Below are 22,581 nucleotides of genomic sequence, written 5' to 3' on the forward strand. Positions count from 1 at the left end.
TATTTAACAGCATTCAGATTTTTCCTTGTAAATAGATTTAGCCCCTGCTGTATTTTTTTCCAAAACCTTTTGGTTTTGAAGGGTCCTGCAAAGAGTTCTTCATCTTGTTACATATGAGCATCTAATCTCTGTAAGTTTTTAAGCTCCATCAAAGCTCAATTGCTCCCACGCCTGCAATTAGTCATCTGAGTAATTTCAGGAAAAAAATACTCTAGAATGTAGGCAAGCTATAAACTGCCCCTGGCTGCATCCCCATACTGAAAACACTTGTAGCAGGGAAGGGTACTTAGTGCCCCATCCCTTCCCTACCCTTCTCAGTGCTGGCTCAAGTGAGGAGACTTAGTTCTTGGCTGAGGCACTTGGAATGTCTGTCTTTCCCCGTGTAGCTGAGGCTTGATGCCATCATTTGGCTCCAGCTGCAATGGCCACTGTCTCCTGTATGTCAGGCTGTCACAGAAGGGAGGTGAGGGTCACAATTCTGCAGGAGTTCCTGCAGCAGTGAGACCTGCACAGACCTGCCAGAGCTGTTTGAATTTTGTTTGCGTGGAAGAGTGGCTTCTGATGCTCTTTGTATGATGTTTTTATTTCTTTGTGGGTATAGATGTCTCCTTTTTACAGCATGGGACACCAGTGCTCTGTTGCCATACGAACTCACTGAAGAAAGCATGGGTTCCTTTTGGATGAGTGAGACAGAGTCCTCTTATTGGTGGTGAAATTCAGCCTGGTAGGCTGGGTTTGGTTTTATTGCTCTGTAGCAATAAAACTTTTGAAGGCTCTCTGATTATATTAAGTAGACTAATTAGCATATTTTCATGGATGTGTTTATTGCTTTATGTGGTGAAATGATCTATCTGAATAGTAGTAAAATTCATGTGAATCAGACTGGGTTGCACCCAACATCAACTGCTTTCTAAATAAGTCTAATGGCATTTTTTCTGCACAAGCAATTTCACTGTCCTTCCCTCTCACCCCTATTAAATCAGATCTGCTGTTGTTAACAGAAAAAATATCTTGGGCATCTGGAGGTTTCTCAGTATAAATACTGCTTTCTGAGAGGGAAATCTGCCATATGAATTTGAAACAGCTCCTTGAAAAAGAGACTTATTTTTTCGCTACATTTCTTGCTGTTGTGTTAGAGTTTGATTCCAAATCCAGTGTGTGCTCTGAACTTGTGCAAGAATAGAAATTATTCCATTTCTGCATTTAGCCTAGACAGTGGCTTTTTAATAGAGGACTCTCACTAGACTCTTGCAACAGAGTGGATGCCTCTTGGCCTGGTTGTTGCTCCCCGTTGCTCTGCGGCACAATGGATGGAGTCAGGCGCTCTCCGCAGTGTTGTGCAGTATGGTCAGGGTGTTTGTGATGAGACCCTGCTGGACGAGTGGATGATCACAGAGATGGGGCAGATGTGGGCTGGGATCCTTGTTTGGTACAGGTCAGTGACTAATACCAGTGTTTCTGTTTAAGAGCCTTTTTTACAGCTTGAATGTGTTTGTTAGTGTACTCAATAGTCAAAGACTATCAGTATCTAATACTCCCATAAGCTGATAAATTTTTAGACATCCTTTTACCATTTAACCCTGAAAATAGCCACAGAGAAATAGTAATGCAAATGTCAGTTGAATTAGATTTCCTGTAGTTTCTGGGGTTTACAGTCATTTTCATGTCAGTGTGTTGCAGTTTGGAATCCATTATATTATGGTCAGTTGCGGTAGTTTCATTTTCATTGGCGTTCTCTGCACATCTTGGCCTTGGTTACGGCAGGGCTGCTGCCTGGACTCTTCGCAGGAAGACGCAGACCCGCTGACAGGTGCGGCTCTGAGGCAGCTGGTGCCGTGGAGCAGGGTGGGAGCGGCGTTGCTGGCACCAGTGCTGGTACCTGCTCCCTCAGTTCCCCGCTGCAGGGTCCAGGTACACCAGGCACCTGTCTGCCATGGGGGGATGGCGACTGCAGGTGACCCAGTTGCAGAAATTGCACCACATACTCTTCTGAGATCCACTTTCCTCTTGCCTTGTCCCTCATCCATTGTCCTTCATGTCCTGTTCTCTGACATCACAGAAATTACCACAGAAATGCTTTTAGGGCCGTATCATTTAACATCTCCACCCCGACATGGCTTGTTTCCTTCATGAATCAGATGTCATTTCTCCTGCCCTATGGAGTGTTTCCATTTTCAGTTCCTGTTTGTTCTAAATGGCCCGTACAATGCCCTTGCCATTTCATCCTAATGCTTTTTCGGAAGTGCCACCTGACGTACCAATATAATTTGAGACAAATGGATTTTCAGCTATTCTTTCTCTAATTTTGGTTCTTACAGAACATGTTTTTGGGTTTTAATTCCTCTTTTTTCCTAATGAAAACCAAATTTTGCACATAGGAATATTTTCTTCCACATTACCTGTGATCTGAGTCAGTCAGGAGTTTCTCCTCTGTTATGTTCCTGAAATTTATGTTTTAGGAATTAACATTTCAGTGCAGAATTTCTTCACATTACCAGTGCATTACTGCAAGTGAAGAAAATTATTTGAAAAAAACCCAAACCTACCAAACCGTAGCACTGTGATGTCTGTCAGAGCCTCGAAGAGTCATTACCTCAAAGGGACATATATAAATTAAAATGAGAAAGTTCAGTCCTTGTGTTAATATGGTGGCTTCAGGACATGCTTCAGGATTCATGCAGTGGGGAACTCCTAAAAGTTCCCCACTCCATTCCTGTCAGATTTGGTGGTTCCTGGTATTTCAGCCTTGGGAGCACTTTGCATACTCTAACTATAATGGTTCTGAAGATCCCAGACTTAGATTATGTATGGCTTGTCTTTGGATCATCTTGTCTCTGACCTGGGCGAGTGATAATATTTGCTACAAACAGAATGTCAGTGAGACAAAGAAGAGCAAGGGGAGAAGTAGCCATGGGGGTGAGGGTGGCTTTTTACAAATGAGTCTGAAGGAGTGGGGCTGGGTGGCATAAGGTGCTGTGAGTCAGAGCTGTCAGGATAATGAGCCTTTGCTTTACCTCTTTGAAATATGATAGTAAAACACATTTTCTTTGACAAAGAAGTTGAGGGTAGGGGATAAGAGGTGCTGAGGTTTCTTCATGCTCCAGAGTCGGCTGTAGTAACAGTGCTGTGCTGTCTTTGTTTTGAACTGGAGTCCTTCTGTGACAAAATTAGAGGTTCAGCCTTCCAGGAGATCATGCTAATATTCGGAAATTTTGTTTAGTGAATATTAAATACCATTTCAGCACTGCCATAATTAGAGCTTATAGTTTATAGGTGGATTTATGTCCTGCTGTGCATTTTTGAATCTCTAGTGTCAATTCTGCTTGGCCTTTGCTCCCAGGTCTGTAATGTTGTGTTGCTGAGGAACTGTGTCACTTGGACTCTATTGATCTGCTCCTGATTTGGTTGTCTGTTACCCTAAACTGTTTTTCTGGCTCAAAGGTATGGTTTTAAAAATAGTGTCAGGCATTGCACAGCGCCTGGGAAGCCCTGTAGCTTTAAATCCCGTGTCCTGGTCCTGCTCCCAGCCTGGAGCAGAGCTCCCCACTGAGGAGCAGGGCTCAGCCTGGCCCGGCACTCAGCCATGCTCGTCCGGCAGCAGCGCTTGGGCGGCACAGCCGGCGCTCGGTCCAGCCGATGGCCGCGGCACTGCTCGGGCAGTGCCCAGCGCCGGGGCTGCCCATGGCAGCACGGTGATGTTTATGTGGTGCTGCTGTACCTGCATGTGCTGTGAAAGGGACTTCTGTGAGCCCACAAAGGTGAGGAGGTTGTGGGGGAACAGTTGTAGCTGTCATGTTTGGCTGTTTTATTTAAGTCTCCGGTAGAACTTGACCTCATTTTGTGCATCAGCCTTGGAAGCACTCCATTTTTCCTCTGGGCACTGCTGTTGAATTTCAGTGGTTGTTTTCTTTAATATAGCTTTTCTTTGCTTTTGAAGCTGGGAAGTGCAAAAAGGCTCCTGTCTGAGTGAGTGCTGCAATCCATAAACAAGATCAAATGTGGTGCTGCTTTTTGGTATTTTCTAGTTTTGTTGATTTGGGGTTTGGTTTGTATGATACAGTGAGTGATGAGAGAGATGGGAGATGCAGCAGATGCAGGTGCGGCCCAGTGTCAGAGAGGACACTGCAATGGTAGCTTTTTTAATGTTACCTCTTGTTTTGCTGTTTTTAGCTGTGCAAAATGTATTTTCAGGAAGTAGTAAACAAACTACAGAATCATATTCTTCTCCAGGTAAAAAAAAAGTGTGCTGCCTCCCATAGACCCAGTGACCTTCAGAAATGATTAAGTATTTTTCTTCTGTTTCATTGAGCTGTGTGGCTCAGCATTGCCCTTTTTCAGTCTGCGTTAACACTAAACTGTATCTTCCCCTCCTCCCCCATTTATTAAATACCAAAGAGAGACAGTAAGGTCTTTGATGCTCTGATCTGCAACACAAAATAGAAGCTATTTTTCTTTGAATTGTTGCAGTTATCTCTCCCAATCTCTGTGGTCCAGTGTTTGAGGAAAAAAGAAATCTGGAATCCAAACTGGTTTTTTTGCCATAGCTGATGGTTTATCTGAAGTCTGTTACACTTTGCAGAGACATGGTTGAAAGGTTGAGTAGTATTCCTGTTGTGTTTGAAACACGTCTAATGCATTTATTTAATTAACTCAGATTTTCCCAAAGGAAAATAATACCTTCTATACCTTTGTCTCACTGCATTCATTAGTCTTTATAATAAAAGTGACACACAGGTTGCTCTCAGGAAAAATGCCTGTTGCTGAGTTGCAGAGGTACAGATTGCAGTGGTACAGGGCAGCAGGAAAGCCCAGGGCATTACAGATGTTCCAAATCCCAGGCTGATAGATCTGCGTGCTTTGCATCTTGTCACATCTAACTTCAGGCTACTCCATCACCTCTTGAGAGCTGAAGAGAGGAGTAGTGAGCACAGGATACCATGTTCTGTGCTCTCTAGGCCGGGTCAGGGTAGCCTGAACAGCTTTCTACCATGTGTTGAGGAGATGCTGCACTGAGGGCTATCTCTAAATGGAGTTCTCAGTGAGAATTCTTAGCTTTTGCAGAATACTGAAAGCAGCACAGTGCTTTCAGTATTTACCTAATTCAGTGGATTTCTGGACAAGTGCCCTGTTGCCTGACCCTAACAGGTGCTCGTCATGCCTTGAACATCTTCCTCTCTGGTGTCTCATTGCTTGCTGTTCTCTTCCAGGTTTCCGAAGGCATCCGTGCCATGCATCAGCGGCCCTGAGAAGGGCATGTTCGTGGGCTGAAGGGACTTCCCTTGCTCACAGTGTCTTGTCCTTTACAAGCTGTGTTTCAGCTTGGAATGATCTTAGAGATTTAGTTGGTGCTAGTGCAGGAGCATCTGCAGCACCTGGAGTAAGCAAGCTGCTTTTGAATGAAGCAGGAGTCTTAAACAGCTGTACTGCGTATCTGTGACCAGTGTGATCTTATCTGGTACTACGTTTATGTTGTACTATAAAGGCTTTAAATAAGGAAATATGTCAAGAAATGCTCCGTGGGAATGGTAAAGCAGTATATTCACAGGAAGAATGAATCTTGTTTTGAAATACTTAATATTGTATGAACTGTTGATTGAAACTTCAGGGAGGAGTTTTGGTTATGGTCACACTATGTTTTGTACCTGCAGAAATTACTACAGTTACAAATAAAGAAATGAAGGAAGTGTAGAAGTATAGTTGCTGGAGCCCTTCAGATTAAATACTTGGGAGGGGATGTGCATGTTAAACCTCAGCAGAGACATATCCCCCAAAAAAGGGAGAATCTTTGCTCTCGCACAGGGCTGTTCTGTGCAGAAGGATCATGCAGAGGCATTGTCCTTCCAGACTTCAGACCAGTTTGCTCCAATGCTTTGCAAGTCAAAGTTAGCTTGCAACCATAAAATTAAACTGTGTTCTTTACAAATTAATATATAACATGCAATAATAATCTTTATTCATCAGATAGCAGCTTGAAGCATAAAAAACCAAAACCAAAACTGCTTTACTCTCTGGGAAGTATTAACAAAAATTTTGTATCTCAGGTAATGAGATGTGACGCAAGCACTAGAGAAAATAGGATGAGATTTTAAAAAATCAGAACCAAACAAAAAAACCACATCATTTTACATAGTCACTTCCTTATAAAAGCTTGTATAAACTTGTTTCTTAATCCGCCCTCTTCTGCTGGTTCCTATACTTAACTTTTGCTCAGCTTTACCTCATTTCCTACCCTTATTGTTGTAACTTCTAGCCTGATTGGCACTCCCCACTAGAAACCAGGAACTGCTAAAATAAGCATCCATGGTTGTTATTTTGGCCTTATCTTTTGCTGTGTCATCCCTTATCACCTCCTACGAGCTCTTGTGCATAATTCAGTTCTTTCTTATTTTTCCGACCAGATTGTTGTATCCGTTCCCTTGGACTTCCCTCACCCTCAATGTTGCCTTGTTTATTCAGTCAACACCGATGATTTTCTGCTTGACTTGTCTAGCTTTAGGAAACCATTACTAAATTGGGCCATCAAGCCTTACTTTTTTGTGCTCAAAAATATATTTTTGTCAAGATTTCAGAAATTTGAGGTCAAGAAGGCGATGTCTTTGGCAGCAATGCTGTTTAAAAGGAATTAAAGGGGCTGTAGGCAACCTCTTGAGGGAGACGTTCTACTGCATTGTGTCAATCCCTTCTGTCTGTGGGATGTCAATAAGTACTTGTGGGCCAAACTGGTTCTTGGTCCCACATGTTCCAGTCCTGCTTGAGGGAGCAGCTTGTGCAGTGTTCCTTGCCTCAGCCCACCACACTGGGCAGATGGGCATCAGGGATGCATGTGCTTGAACCACATTTGGGAAAGGTGGAGGTCAGCTTTGTAGCTTCAGCTACCTCTTAAGCAGTTAGTAAGTGAGACATTTGCTTTTCGAGAGGCGGGGGACTCTGGGCAGGTGGAGTCAAGCAGGGAGATCATGTGGAGCCCACTGAACTCCCCTGCGCTAACAGCAAGGTGCTGTGGGGGACACATCTGTGACCAGCAATTGCCGGTTTCACTGGAGCTCCCCTGAGGAACGTGGAGTGTTGGTTGTGACAGACACTGCCTCTGGTACAGCGCGTATGATGCTGTGTGGCAGCAGCATCTTTCATCATTGCTCCCAACACCAGGGAGTGCTGCAGCTGAATACTGGTCTGCTTTGGGATGAATTTCGCTGCTGACAGCTCTGAGGAAAAGAGAGCTTTACAGCTAAACTGTATTCTAGTTTAGCTTTACAGCTAAACTATTCTTGGCACTTGATGTGGTGCATGAAGTCACATCTCCATTACATACTGAATTAGGTACAATGCCATGGGCAAGTTGCTCTGAAGCTGGCTTTACCAAATCCCAAGCTGAGGGCTTGTTTGTGTGCCTCAGGCCATTGCTTGAGGGATGCTGCTCTTGGCACCAGTGCCAAGTGAAGCAGTCCCAGGTCACCTTTCCCTGCAGTGGTGTTTCTGCTGTCTCGGACCTGATGGTGAACCACACAATGGTGAACCACATTTCGGAAAGTAGTAAGAGCATCCCCAAGCACCTTATCACTTGCTTCCCGGTGAGCTTGCAGCTTGGCTCTAGAGGGAGCTGCTGTCCTGTCTGTCCCCAGGCTGTGCCAGTACATGATTAGGCAGGGAACTGCTTGGCGTGGATGCCCCTAAAGAAAGGGAATGCCCAGTTGCATGCAGCATGTGTGAAATGTTACCCCTTTGTGGTTGCCCACAGCCCCTCTCCCCTCTCTGCAGAGCAGGCCTGTGGGGCTCTGTGTTGGCAGGTGTACCATTAGCGCATTCCTGTTGCAACAGTCATCACTCATGACTGATTAACTACTGTGAGTAAGGTGTAAAGCCATTTCCTCTTAGTATCACAGTGTTGGTTACCTGCTCAAGCTGTTGTCTGAGGCAGGCAAAGGCATTGTACTGGAATTTTTTCTTGACTATTTTTCAGAGTAATTTTTCCTTTTTTGTTTTTGCACTGTTGGTTTTTTTTTTTACCCATATCCATGGCAATATTCCCATAATTTTTAGTGTTAATTGCCCATAGGCAAAGGCTGTATAACTTTCAGAAGCCCCCATTTTATAATATAAACAATGAGCTGTTCTGCGAAAAACACACAGCAAGACTTCCTTGAGATGTCCATCTGTTTGTGTGCTTTCCTTAGCCAGGTTTAATTTGGATTTGGATTTAGGAGCATGTTAGAGACACCTCAGAACAGTTGATGTCAAGGATGACCATAGGTTTCTGTGGGTGAGTAGCTGGAGCCTGTTAAAAAGCAAAGCTGCTGCAGCTTCTGAAGATTCAATCGGTCAGTACAGTTTTTCAGGATAACTGCAGTGTGTCACAAGGAATCACACTAGACATGTTTTTTGCTTTTCCTTTTTCTTGACAGTAAATCCAAGGCAGATGTTTTGTGGAGTGGGAGCAAGTATGCACTCTGAGCACTTGCTGAGGGAAGGTGGATTCATAAATGACTCCACGTATGAGTGAGCAGTTGTCTGTAGGGATGGTTCAGTGCAGCGGTATTTAGATCTTCTGTCTGTATTTACCTGAGAGATGAATGAACAGAAATATTCTCCCTTACATATGCTGTTGCACAGGATTTGCAATCACAGAAATACGCAACTAGAAATAAATAATGACCCATAGACTTGGTGGTATCAGATGGGTGGCAATGTTGCAGCAGACAGATTCAACTTTCTGGTACAGACAGATCCACAAATGCAGGATGTGAAAGTCGTATCTGGGAGATACTCAAAAGCTTTCTGGACATGGTCCTGGGCAACTACTGGATCTTGATGGCCTTGCCTGAGCAGGAGATTGGACCAGGTAACCTCCAGAGGTCTCTTCCAACCCCAATTGATCTGTGATTCAGTAACAACCTTTGAAAAGTAAAGCATTAGAAAAACACTCTTAATTCTCAATCATGTGTAGGTCATAAAGAGCTTATTGCATCACCCAAGTGGGTGAGGCAGTTTGTGACACTTTTTTGTTTCCTTTGGGACCTGTGGTAAGTTGTGCCGTATGAATGACTGTTGGATCCAGAAGAGCAGAGCACTGACTGCTCATGAGACAGCAGGGCTGGTGCCACGTTAACCCATGTGTTCCAAGAGTCATGTGCTGTATGTGGCATGCAGGGAGGTGACTCGTGGCTGTTGATGGCACTTAATCTAATGTGTTACGGGTACCTCATAGTAATTTGTGATATTTAAGTATCTCTTCATTGTACCTGCTGGGGATTCTGTGTGTGTTTATTCAAATGTGCACTTAGATTTTTTAATGCAGATTCAACAAAATAGGGCCTGGGTGTGCTTTTACTCTGCAGATGTGGTCAGGCACAAAGAACGGTGGGATTTTTTCTCCCCTGTCATTTTTATTTTCTGTAAGGCAGTGATTAGAGATCTTACTTACTAACAAACCAACTCACTTGTAACTGTCATTGGATATTTTGGGTCTCTGCTCCTGTACCTGCCTGAGGCTGGAGACCATCTGTCCACCTAGTGTGGAGGGGTTTGCCAAGTCCCTATGTCCATCCCTGCCCCTGCCATGTGCTAATGATGCTGTTGAATGGTGTTTCCAAACAGGAAGTCTAAAACCTATGACTTTCTATGAGTCTCATAGGTTTTCTGCCTGTATGACTGTATTGCCTTCAGCACAGTGGGAAAAGGAAGCAAAACAAGTTCTGAATGCTTTCATGGTTAGTTTTAGCTGCCAGTCAGGTGTTGCAGTCACTGGGAAGGTGATTAACCCAGGCACCTCTGGTGCTGTTAGCTCCTTTCTGGGGCTGTGCAGACTCACTGAGCTCCCATGTCTCACTTTGTCATTTATGTGTTTATTTTAAGTAGCACAATTTTCACACTTTTGAAGCTCCAGGCTTCACAAGGGGAGGGAGGAGGAAGCAGGAGTTGCCCCCTTTGAAGCAGGCTTGCTCTGAAAGCTGCTGTTTGCTTAGGCCAGCTGCCCTGAGTGTTTAAAAGCAACAATCCATCTTCTTGGTGAATAACCAGTATATGCTTTTACTGGAGGAGTTTTAGGAGGGTGAAATACCTTTAAAGGAACTGCTGTATTTAATCTTCAGCAGCACCAAAAGGCAGAATCATGAGGTGCTTTTTGGGTTGTGTACTGCAGAATAGAGACATTGGAAAGCTTGTACAGGAGGAAGAGCCTGAGAGCATTAACAGTTGAGAATTTGGTAAGATCTTGAGAGAGAGAGAAAGCATAAGGCCCTCACCTCGCATGATTTTGTCTGGTTTGTGGCATAATGCCAAAGTAGTTCTCAGTGTACCTCCTGGTGGGAGGGCACACAGCTCTCCTTAACTGGACTGTCAAATATAATGGAAAATTGTATTGCCAGAGAGATTGACTATTGGATTGTAACCTGTATTCTTATACAAGCATTGATCATTATAGTGTTTAATTTACCAGTGTCTTTTCAGGACAGATTGACCGTCATCTCAAATTCAGTAATATGTCATCAGCATTTCTCAGGGACTCAGTTTGTGCTAAGTCTTCCCCTTACAAAGCCTTGTGTATATGGACAAAGCACTTAAATTATCTCAGTTCTGTTCTAGAACTGCACTTGTTCAGCCTTTTCCTTTTTAATTGGAAATAACCCTTTTTGTTATTTCAGAATAATACCCACACAGCTGGTAATTATAAAGCAATTATCCCAACTTGGTTTATTCTATTACTGCTGTTCTAGTTCATTTTCTACCACAGGTGTAGGGCGATAACCTGGGCAGGTTTGCTGAAGTCGAAAGGGGGAAAAAAGTTTCTTCCAAATTTTTCTCTCACAAAACTTGTGTCATGAGAGGAAGAGTGTACTGTTAGTGTAATGTATGGTAATTATCCATACACACACACTAATTAGACCAAACCTGGAGCAAATTAAGCTGATAGAAACTCTTTACTGCAAAGTAGTGTTAAAGCCACAGTAGTCCTATGGCATTGATCTGTGCAGATTTCATCTCAGAGCCTCTGGGCTGCAGAAGAACTGGTGATGAGCAGTTGTTTGGTTCTGAGACACCAGGTCAGCACCATGCTCACTCATCCTTACCACTGCCCAGAAAAAAATCAATTATGAAAAGAAAAATAAAAAATAAGTTAAATTAAATTGTGGAAGTTTTGCATCAAAACTGTAGATCTTTCTGGTTTTTGTTTGCCGTTCAATACTAAAATCTCCTTGCTCTGGAGGAGGTAGAGATTGTTAAGAATGGATTGAGAAACCCTTGGTTCATAGGCAGTTAACAGTAATATGATTGTCTTGGTGTGCTGCACAGATGCTCTGTGCTGCTCTTGGGGTGGCGGCTGGTTGGCAGAGCTGCTCTGTGGGTGAGGCACAGACCAGCTGTGCCATGGGTGCTGGGTGATGCTCCCAGGCCAGGCATGCCCTGCACAGCCAGAGTCTTTGTGATCGTCTAGGCCATAGGGAGAAATCTGATCACTGACAGCCCTGGAAAAATCTTAATGAAATTACAAATTCCAAGAAGAGGTATCTTTACAAATGTGTATTACTTCCAAATGCACGTCCCTACATCTCAGAGACAGCACGTTCACAGTACTGATGTCATGCATAATGTTGGTCCCACTGATTAATATTAATTCTTAGCACCAATTTTCCATTGATCTACCCAGATCAACACCCAGAGCTCCATTGGGTTTCTACAACTAAACCCTCTTAAGAAAGCAGTTTATATTTCAGGAGTCACAATAGACTGAGAAATTATATTCTGTGGTTTCCAGCAGCTAAACTCCTTTAGAAAATGAATCAATTGCTTTCCCAGGTGTCTGGTTTTCCTCTTGATGGGACAACAGAGAACTTCAAGGTTATGGGAAGGAGCCTGGCTAACCCCCAGCGCTGGCCAGTGTTGCAGCCTGCCGGGTTTTTTGCATTAAATATGGAATGATTAATCATGAGAGAGGGTACAGTTAACTGAAACAACATTTTTGTTTTGTAAAGCGCATATTCAAAAACACGGACATGGTTCTGCGAGTGGGCAGTAGCGGTGGGTCAGCCGGCAGCTGTTGCAGTGGAAGAGCCGGGGAGCTGCCGGCTGGTCCGTGCTGAGCCGCGGGAGCGGAGCGTGCGGGCAGCAGTCGCGGCTGCCCATCGGTGCGCGCCGGGACAGGGCCGCGGGATGCAGAGGACGCGTTCCGTTTAAAACCCTTTCAGGGAGACTCCCTGCGGGACGCGCGCGGCTCGGGCTCCGCGGCCCGGCGAGGCCTCCGGGCCGCGAGGGGGCGGGCGGTGCGGGCGGGGCCGGGCCGGGCCGGGCCGTGCGGGGCGGTGCGGGCGGGGCCGGGCCGGGCCGGGCCGTGCGGGGCGGTGCGGGCGGTGCGGGCGGGGCCGTGCCCGGGCCGCGGGCGGCCGGCGGGAGCCATGCACGGCGAGCGGGCGCTGCCGCCGCGCCGGGACAAGGTACGGCGGGCACCGCGGGCCCTCCTCCGCCGCAGGACCCACCGAGGCCGCGACCCGCCGCTGGCCGGGATCGGAGCGTGGTCGGCTCCAGGGAGGAATGCCCGGGTCAGGAGCCGCCGGTGCGGCCGCACCTGCCTGCCCGGTTCGCGGCGGGTACTTGGCGGGTTGGGTTGCGCTGGAACAGCATGTAACTTTTTTTTTTTTTCCTTTTCTTCATACGTGGGGTTTGTCCTTTGAAACTCACTATTTTCCTCCCACTCGGAGACGCCTGCTCGCAGGGGTTGCTTCGGCAAGGCGTGCATTCGGGTGCCTCTCAGGCTCCATTTTTCTGTTACAAGCACTGACCGTAGTAGTGCTTGTAGGTGGGTTTCACTGTTGCTGCAATTCAGACAGGTGAAGCACTAGGAATGACTCGAGTTGCTGTACTGTAGAGTTAAACCGTGTGGCTTCTGCTCTCAATTACCTTCTTGGTCTCTTAGCTCTCTAGCTATCTTGGTCTCTACTCTAGCTAGTTGAGCCCCTGCCCTTGTACTGATATCTTGGAGTACTTGGTCTGCCAAACTGGGGTGCCCTGTTGCATATTTGTGCTTGAGTTTTGAATTGTTTGAGGTGATAAGTGGAATCAAGTATGAGAGGTTTTGCTTTTTTTTTAAACTTTTGCTGATCTCTGTAAAATATGTGAAGCTCTCCTGATTGATACGGTCTCCTGGCCAGCTGAAAAAAGGTACCTTTTTTCAGAATTATATCCTTTTGCCAAGTTGGTTGGCATAAAGAAGGAAAGCTTTTCTGTTGGTGAAGCTACTGATTAGCGCTCATGTTTCTCTCTCTCTCTGTGCTTAGATTGAGCGATTGGAAGTCAGCAGCTTGGCGCAGACCTCCAGTGCCGTGGCCTCCAGCACTGATGGCAGCATCAATGCAGACTCTGTTGATGGGACCCCAGATCCACAGCGGACAAAAGTGGCCATCACACACCTGCAGCAGAAGATACTGAAGCTGACAGAGCAGATCAAAATTGAGCAAACTGCCCGTGATGACAACGTGGCAGAGTACCTGAAGTTGGCCAACAATGCAGACAAGCAGCAGAGTGCCCGCATTAAGCAAGTGTTTGAGAAGAAAAATCAAAAGTCAGCCCAGACCATCTTGCAGCTGCAGAAGAAACTGGAACATTACCATCGAAAGCTGCGAGAGATTGAGCAGAATGGGATCCCTCGGCAGCCAAAGGATGTCTTCAGGGATATGCATCAGGGTTTGAAAGATGTTGGAGCAAAAGTCACTGGCTTCAGTGAGGGAGTGGTAGACAGTGTAAAAGGTGGACTTTCCAGTTTCTCCCAGGCCACACATTCAGCAGCAGGAGCTGTGGTTTCCAAACCCCGGGAGATTGCCTCCCTCATAAGGAACAAGTTTGGGAGTGCAGACAATATTGCTAATCTGAAAGACTCCTTAGAAGAAGGCCAGGAAGATGGGGCAGGTGGCAAGGCTCTAGGTGTTATTCAGAACTTTCAGTCAAGTCCAAAATATGGCAGTGAAGAGGATTGCTCCAGTGCCACATCAGGCTCGGTGGGAGCCAACAGTACAACAGGGGGCCCTGTGGGAGCTTCCAGCTCCAAAACAAACACTCTGGATATGCAGAGCTCTGGGTTTGATGCAATACTGCATGAGATTCAAGAAATTCGAGAGACACAGGCAAGACTGGAAGAATCATTTGAGGACCTTAAGGTTCGCTACCAGAGGGATTACACATTGATAATGCAGACCCTGCAGGAGGAGCGGTACAGGTATGTGCTGTGGTACTTTGTTTGACAATACAATGCTGTGATTGCAAAGCACCAGAGTTGGGGATGGTAGTGCTCAGCAGGCTGTTCCCAGCAGCTTGATTCAAGTGGATAGTTCTGAGGTCTTCTCAGGACTTTTCCCTCCCAGTTTTGCCTTTTATAAATATTACTGTCTTGCTGCTTACCTCCCTATCTGTACAAAAAGAGATTGTAAGGAAAAAGGTTATTTCAAAGTTTTTTTCAAGATAAAAAGTGAAGCTGAGGAGGTCTAATAAGGTGTCCTAAACCCAGGAGTACATTGATGCAATTACTGTTATCAGACAGTGCTTTGCCCTGCACAAAATACTGAAAATGTTTGGATCAAAGCAAATGACAGGGAACTAATGTGGATATGACTTGACCCTGCCTTTTTCAACACTCAGATCTATATCTACCAGAGAAAGAAACATTCCAGCTTTCTTCAGATTCTCTAAAGACATGATATTGGCCATGTGCCAAAACTAAGATATCTTCCCTTCTCTGTTCAGTCCACAGTGGCAGGTCTCAGGGCAATGAAGTTGAATTAAATGTCAGATGCTGACAGTACTCTTGTCGTGGAGATTGTAAGTGACCCATGTTTCCATCAGTCTTCCCCTCACTGGAAGGAATGGAAAGGTGGAGCTGCTGATCCCTGATGAAGTCACAGGGAAGAAGTGACAGTGACCTTCAGTAAGGCAGCCTGACCAGCTGCCCCCACCTCCCTGCTGCGCAAAGCTGCCCATGGAGCAGTGCTGGGGGAATACTTCCCTTTCCTTGCTGGGTGGGAGAGGCTCTCTGCAGACTGCCCTGTGCTGTTCTGCTGAATACCTGACATCCCCCAGCATGCATGCTGGGAGCAAGTGCTTGACTCCAGGCTCTGAAGGGAAGAGTTACTAGCTGCCCTTCTGCAGGCATCCTGGACAGAATTCTTAAACTTTAAATAACAAATGCAAAGCCCAATTCATGACTTTGCCAGGATGTGAAACACAAAGGCACAGCAGAGCTGCTGGGGGTGTGTACAGGCTTGCTGAAGTGCCCTGTGCCACTTGCTGCACTGGTTTGTGCAGCGTAACATGGAGTTGCCCTACAGCTCTTTAGACATGCTTATGCCAGAACATTGGAAAAACTCTGGAAAAGGCTAGCCTGCTAGGATCTGGTAGAGACAGCAGGCTCTCAGTGTGCTATGCAGAGCTTGGGCAAACAAAGCCAGACCAACACTACTTTCTAATCCTGCTGTGCAATAATCAGCAGTTTGACTGAAACCGGCAACCAGCACAGCAGCTTTGGTTCCTAGTGCCTCAGTGTCATCAAGTCATCACAAAGCGATGTGAAGTTGGATCTTCTGTTCCTCAGCAGAGAGGTGCTGTTGTCTGTTGCTGTGTAGGTTGTTGTTTCATGCATACAGCAGCAGCCATTCATGGTGGAATGCTAAATGCAAGCATGGCACAGCTGACAGAGTGGCCTGAAAGTACAATAGTAGACCTTGGGACTGATGTGTGCTGTCAGCTAAGCAGGCTAGTTACTGCCCAGAACCTCTGAGCAAGGTTCACGTAGGTCCCATACTAGCGCACCATGAAGTCATATCTGTCATGTGCCATTAACCTTTGCAGAGCACTCTCTGAGGTCAGTCCAGACCCCAAGGACTAACCAAGGCAGCCTCGAATGAAAAGCAGGGAGAATCTGCATTTGGCTTATAAAAGCTTAAGATAGTAATTTAGACCTGTCATTTGGAATGTTGATGCAAATTAATTAAAGGTGTGACCTTTAAAGAGGACCAGTTAAACCACACTCAGTGCTCTTGTCTGTGTGGGTAACTGCATGATCAGCAAGAGCTCATGGGTTAATCACAGTTAGATGACTACAGGACTGTACAAATGTAGATTCTTGTTTTTATAACTTCTGTATTTTGAACCATCACAATGATAAAAGCTGACATCACCTTACAAGTGGAAGGTGACATGATATGTCCAAGGGCAGAGGGTGCTGCTGCCTTGGCAGGGAGGGATGGTGCCTGTTCCTCCAACTGGAGCCCCTCTTAGTCCTCAGCTCTCTTCAGAAAAAAGCTAATGGAAGGGAAAGGAAGTTGTGGTTTAATGCCAGCAAGCTGGGGACTCAGATTAATCATAATTGGCTTTAAAAGTTGTAAATATCTCCTAAGTCTGCTCTGTTTATAGGAAGCTTTCAAAAACAAACACAGAGTTGAAGCTTAAAAAAAAATTTTGGAGAAGTCTTTTTCTTGTCAGGTGACACCGAGTGTTTGCATTGGACCTGGAAGCTGGAGCAAAGTACATGCCATGACATTTTCTCACCTGGTCTTAATCCATTTCCTCTTTCTTAAATTGTCTACTGTTTTGCAGGTTCTGATCTTTTTTCCTGTTTGTGTTTGTGCAGTTTCTGTTTATCAGCCATGGCTTGCCTCACATGTTTTCCTTGACCTCCTTCATCTCCTCCCTCCCCTCTCCCTGCTAACCCTAGTCTCTGAGGCAGGGACTCGCCGGTCCAGTTGCTCCAGTTCTCCCGCCATGGTGCAGGCCTGGCAGCACCATGGTGAGGCCAGGGTGGGCTGTGCTGCCCAGCACATGCTGGCTCCGGAGCACTGCTCTGCTCTGCTGGGGCTGAGCCACTGAGGAAGGAAGGGCCTGACAGTACTTGGCCATCATTGTTTTCTTTGCACTAGGAGCAGGCACTGAAATGGCTTCTTGCTAATATCATTATTGGAAGGTGGCAATTGTTTACCCGTACGAGCAGGGACTTTCTGTGCTATTGAGACTGAAATAAAGTTCCTGCTGAGTATTTTCATCTTGCTTGTCCCTTCAGGAACCTGTTTGTACATGGCAAACCCATAAGCTCACATATTTGGAGTGTGGCCAGTCTAAGGTTTTGGGTTTCTTCCCAAGCCTGACAGCCTTGGAAAGGGCATTTAGGTCTCCCATGCTCCTGTCAGAAAAAATCGTTCAGCCAAAAGGCTAGTCACTGGTGCTTCCATTTTTCTGTGTTTTAACATAGTCTAATTGTCACACTTCAGTCTGTCCTCATGATGTGTTTTAAAATAGATAAAAGGAGCTAAAGCTCTGAGGTCTAGGAGTGTTGGCACAGCTGTTCTGGAGTGTGGCTGGGCAGTGGAGGCAGCGTGTGTTGGTGCTTACCCAGCCAGGGCAGCACCAAAACATCCCTGCAAAGCTGTCTGTGCTCCTTCCAGGGAGGCTCAGAGTTGGAAGTACAGGGATGTGTGCGGGTGTCATGAGCATCTCATGCTCCCTGTTGGGAGCAAGCTCTGTCCTTTGTGTATCCTTCTAGGTAGAAAACTTGGAGCATACTACAAATAACTTCTGGTTTTAGCTCTTTACTCCACTATTGGAAGCAGTGTGTTCAGTAGTGTAAAGATGTATTTAGCGACAAATGTACATGAATGTTTGTATGACATAGCTATAAAGACAAAAAGGTCCATCTTGAGAGACACCTGAAGACAGGTACTAAACTTCATTCACAGTCTACTGCAGATGTCTTTGTAGCATTAGTTTGATCAGAGTTTACTTGCCATAGCACTGAGTGCAGATCAAATGTCTTTTTTTATCACATCCCTCCCTTCCATATGCTGTGTTAGCTGTGCATTTTGCAGCTATTACTTTTAAATGCCTTAAAGCTTTTTAGAAAAATGAGATGGTCATAGTTGTGTTTCTGAGCCTTTTTAAGACCATTTTCCTGATTCCCATGCAGTGAGCCTCAGAAAACATGTGGAAATAAAACACAACTATTTGAAATGAAGTGTTCCCATATCCCACACTTGAGCCAAGCACCCCAGCTATTTACTGTGTCCGTAGGAACAGCTCTCATGATCTCTGTGATACTTGTGACAGGCAGCATTGATCTGCTGCACAGAGATGTTTCTGGGCAGGAGCTTGTTCTTTTAAGGGGAAATTTCACATTTAAAATAGTAACAAAATAGTTCTTGAACTCCAAAGAGGCGTTTTCCATACATGAAGTGAAGTGAGATTTGATTATTTAGGGCACTGCAATATTCACAGACAAATTTAGTTTGTTCAATAGACCCTGGCACTCATGAGCTCGAGGTATGTATTTCATCTTAATCCTCTTGACAAGTAGCCTATCCCTTTTATTTGTGTAATACTCCCACTTAAATGCAAACCAGCTTTCAATAGAGAAACCATGGTTCTGGACCCTGTAAGTTGCATAAGTCCCTCCTTGCTTTTTAAATCTGAACATCAATAGAAAGCAGATGGAAAAAAAAATAATTTCTAAATTGTAGATATTAGGACAAGAAGTGAAAAGAAGCTGAATGAAGGATGTGTCATTTAAAAAATAAGTCAGGGTAGGTTAGTGGGGGCAGGGATGTGTTTTTTAAAATAATCCAGTTCTAGCACTTGCCTGACACAGTGAGTTCTGGAAGTGCAGGTGATTCTTGGATGCAAACTGCAGCAGTTCTGAGGTTAAGCAGAGAGTGAAGTGATTGGGAATGAGCTGGTTGTTCTGCAGTCTTCAGGGCAGGAAGATTGGAGCCAACCCTTCTACTAATCATGTTCTGTTTAAACTCTTAGCTATACAGATTAGCAGGGTTTCCTTATGTTTCCTGTAGATTGAGGTAGTTTTGAAGTTATTAAAATACAATTGTTTCCTTTGTTCTCTCTTTGTTAGAGAACAGGATTTAAGCTGCTTGGCAACAGCTGCTTTATGAAAGGTGTTTATATGAGAGGAGGTTAAAAAACACAGTCATGCTATTTTCAGAAATATTTAAGTTTCTTCTTGTGTAATAAACACACTGGTGAATTTTGTAATATAGTAACAAACTGAATATATTTCAAGTAATTGATGCTGACTTTGAGGCTTGGCATGGGTTTAGCTGTGAGTTTTTGGTTGTTGTCAAGTTGTTGTCAGTTTTAAGTTGTGTGGGAACAAAGGACAATATTAATTATCTGGGCTCCTTCTTCACTAGCCGCTCTTCACATGGCCATTTCCTTGTCAGTCCTGGGAAACCAGTTCTCTGGTGTGTCCTGGCACAGTTGCACAGCTATTGTGGCACCTTTCTGGGCTCAGCCATGTCAGCTGGCAGTTGTCTTGGTTTCACTGCTGGTTGACCACATGCGTTTTACTGCTGCAAATTGTCATGCAGTCTCACTCCTTCTTAGTTTAAAGCAATATTGCATTGGGAACATAAATGAAAATTATTTTCATACTTGTCTGTTAAAAACAAAACCAAGACTGTTTTTAAAGCCTAGCTTTTGACTGCAGATTCTAAAACACAAAAAAAATGAAAAAAATGAGAAGCAGGACTTGTGTCTTAGTTTCAGAACTTGCAATTAAATTCTTCATTCTAGATAAATATTGCTTGTGTTGTGTTGTACATCTTGTGGTGTGTCTTTTTCTTTTTGGTAGGAATTCAGTGGAGTCAGAAGAAAACCAAAATTTAAACAAGGAATTATCTCTGTGGTTAATTCCTTAGAAAAGTCTTGGTTATTAGTATTAAGAATTAGATGGTAAAGACTGTGTGGTAAGCTTTTTCTGCTACAATGCATAGACAGTGGAAAAAAGCCCAATGGCCACCACAGCTGTGCTCATACCTTTGTTACCATCAGAGCTACCATTTCAGTTAATTTATAATTCTCTTAGGGAGAAGCAAAACTTTATCTCTCAGAATTGTTATCATTCAGTTTGTTTAAGCAAACCTCTTCTCCTCAGGACTACTCCTGGTCCATCCACCAGGAGCAAACTGAAAAATAAGCCTGCAGGTTAGTGATTCATGTGTCCTTCTTACAAATAATATGACGGTATTTGCTTGTTAAGTTGCATCATTCATGGGAGATAAAGGAAAAACAAATCAAAGATCCATGTGACCTCATGCAGAGATCAGACAGTAACAACATGTTCTCTGAGGCATCAGTCACATGTCATTTCCGTGTAATTTTTATGCCCATTACTGTTCCAAGTGTAGATGAAAATGCTTAGGAGTTTATGGTGTTAGAAGGGAACTGTTTGGTTTACACAGAAGTTTGGTGAATACCTCATCCTATTCTCATTCTGTCCTCAATTTCTTGCATCACTCAAGTTACCATGTAATTGTGTGTTTTCTGCAGGGTAGGAACAGTATCACAGAGTTTACCTGGTAGAAAGAACTAATTTCTAGCAAGAGGGCATTAGTGCTAGTGTGCTGTGTGCTGACTGAGGCAGCCGTGCTGGTTTCAGTACACAGGCCATGGTATTCATTGCTTGCTTGTCACTGGTGTCATTTTGCCATCCTCTTCTCATTAAAGCCATTGACATGTGTTGTCATTTCTAGATGTGAAAGACTTGAAGAGCAGTTAAATGACTTGACTGAGCTCCACCAGAACGAGATCCTCAATTTAAAACAGGAGCTGGCCAGCATGGAGGAAAAGATTGCCTATCAGTCTTACGAGCGAGCCCGGGACATCCAGGTGGGTGACAGAAGCAAGAACCCAAGTCCTGCCGTCTGCCTGCTCTTTCAGGAACTTACTCACTTTTCAAGTATGCTTGTGCTTCACTATTTGATTTTAATCCTTGTAGCCTTATTGCTAAACTGCTGCATTCCAAAGGGTCCTTATTCCATCTCTGGCCTGTGGATATCTCTCCAGCTAACCTCCTCCATAAAGCAGGGCTGTGTCCCACACTGAAGGGACCTACTGCTCAGCTGGAGCAGAGCAGGAGCCAGAGCCCACTCTTTGTGCAGGCTTTTATATTAGACAGTCAATGGGCTGTGATCCAAACACTTCTTTTACAGTAGTGTTCCCAGTACATGGGCCCTGGGGTGTGTGATTTTACAGCAATGGTCACGTACATGTAAGGAAAAATGGCTTTGTGTGTGCGCTGCATTGAGTCAGGAAATAATTCTTTCTGTTGTCTTTGAAGAAATAAGGAGGTGTTTCTAAAAGAAAAGTTTAATTTAGTATGTAAAAAAGGCTATGAAACAGGTCTTGAAGTTGGAATCCCTTCTATAAAGCAAAGCAGTTGCTGACCCTTACAGAGAAAGGCCTATTCAGAAACAAGTCTCTTGACTAGTATAAGTACTTGCTGTGGTAGTTTTAACAGATATCTCAGTTCTGATTGCTGATGGGAGATATTTGTAGTGTGAGCAGAGAGTTGTACGTTAAGAGTTCTCCCTTTTTCCTGCTGAGGTACTTCAGCCAGGTGATTTCCTCTGAAGACCATGCAGGCTATGCTGTTGTCAAACGTTCTTCTTGGTCACTGCTGTTTAAGGCAGCTGAGCAATTCTGTCCTGTGCTTTCAGGGGTCTTAACCAAGGAGAAGCTTTCATGTTTCATTAACCACCACAGACATGATGCAATGAGAAATGTAACAGGTGACAATGACCTTTAACTTAAATTTAATCAGTGTCTGTGGACAGTGGTACAATGGCCCCTGGCAGTGTAAACAGGAGGCTCTCCCTTGGGGGAGTGTTACAACAGTCAGGTTTTGTTCTCCTCTCTAAATTCAGATGGCAGGAAGAGTGAATTGAATTGAGGATTTCTCAACAGCTTTTTTTAATCTACATTATATGATTCAGTGTTTTTAGTGTAAACTCAAAAGTTGGGACAGTGTTATTTCTCAGCACTGTTGGGGAAGGGGGAAGTGTCTTGTTGTATGAAAAACTATTGAAGAGCGAAAAACTATTGAAGAGCATGAGCTACTGTTGCAGAGCAACAGTCCTGGTTCCTTTTTTGGTGATCAGTCTGGGAAGTATTGCTGCAGACTTGTATATCATATTTGCAGCTGTGTCTGAAAAGCTGACTCTGAGGGAAGATTAGTGGAAATATTTTAACTTGGTATCTTCAAGAGCAGAAATCTCTCTTGGTGTTAATTGCCTGAAAACCTCTCTTCTTCTCCCTAGCCCCCTGCATTGCGTGTCACCAGTGTTAGTGCAGGTTGGGTTGGTCCAGCTGGGATTGAGCCTGGTGAAAAGGTCTGACAAATCCTCCCTGAATCAGTGGGGCTTTAAGGAGGTGGATTTGTCCACTTCCTTTCATTTTGCCTCTTCCTGTAGGCAGTTCCATAAATCTCATGCTTCTTACCCTTCTAGATGTCTTTCCCCAGCCCTCACAGAGTCAGCTGGAACTGTGCCAGTGCCACAGCTTGCTGCAGTCTGGAGAAGATACCCTTCCTGCAATGGCAGCTATGAAGTCCCAGCCTTACTGCCCCTCAGACCTTTCTCTGAGCTCACAGCTCTCTAAGAAAGCAGGACACAGCTGAGCATTTGGTAGTTATTTTTGTTGATGTAGTTTTCTGTGACGTTGCCTAGTTTTCTGCAAAGGGGTCAGATAAGTACAAGTGACTCCAAGGAAGGTGATGGAAGTTGGGGTTCTGGGAATGCACATCCCAGAAGAAGATGAAGATTT

At 44.7% G+C, this 22,581-nt stretch overlaps 1 protein-coding gene across 9 annotated transcripts in view; it reads left to right on the top strand.

The window, feature by feature from the left end:
• TMCC1 (transmembrane and coiled-coil domain family 1) overlaps nucleotides 1–22,581 on the top strand; it is a 62,577-nt gene that overhangs the window by 35,485 nt on the left and 4,511 nt on the right. For 6 of the 9 annotated variants that reach the window (XM_030282777.4, XM_030282778.4, XM_030282776.4 and 3 more), the window contains 2 exons: nucleotides 13,269–14,203; nucleotides 20,511–20,646. In XM_030282777.4, coding sequence (XP_030138637.1) covers nucleotides 13,269–14,203; nucleotides 20,511–20,646 — 1,071 coding nt within the window. Of the gene's footprint in view, nucleotides 1–3,523; nucleotides 3,759–12,343; nucleotides 12,429–12,484; nucleotides 12,616–13,268; nucleotides 14,204–20,510; nucleotides 20,647–22,581 lie in introns of those variants that run through there. The other 3 variants (XM_030282785.4, XM_072934893.1, XM_072934892.1) reach the window with 3 other exon arrangements.

Source organism: Taeniopygia guttata, chromosome 12 (genome assembly GCF_048771995.1).
Source record: "Taeniopygia guttata chromosome 12, bTaeGut7.mat, whole genome shotgun sequence".
NCBI lineage: Eukaryota > Metazoa > Chordata > Aves > Passeriformes > Estrildidae > Taeniopygia > Taeniopygia guttata.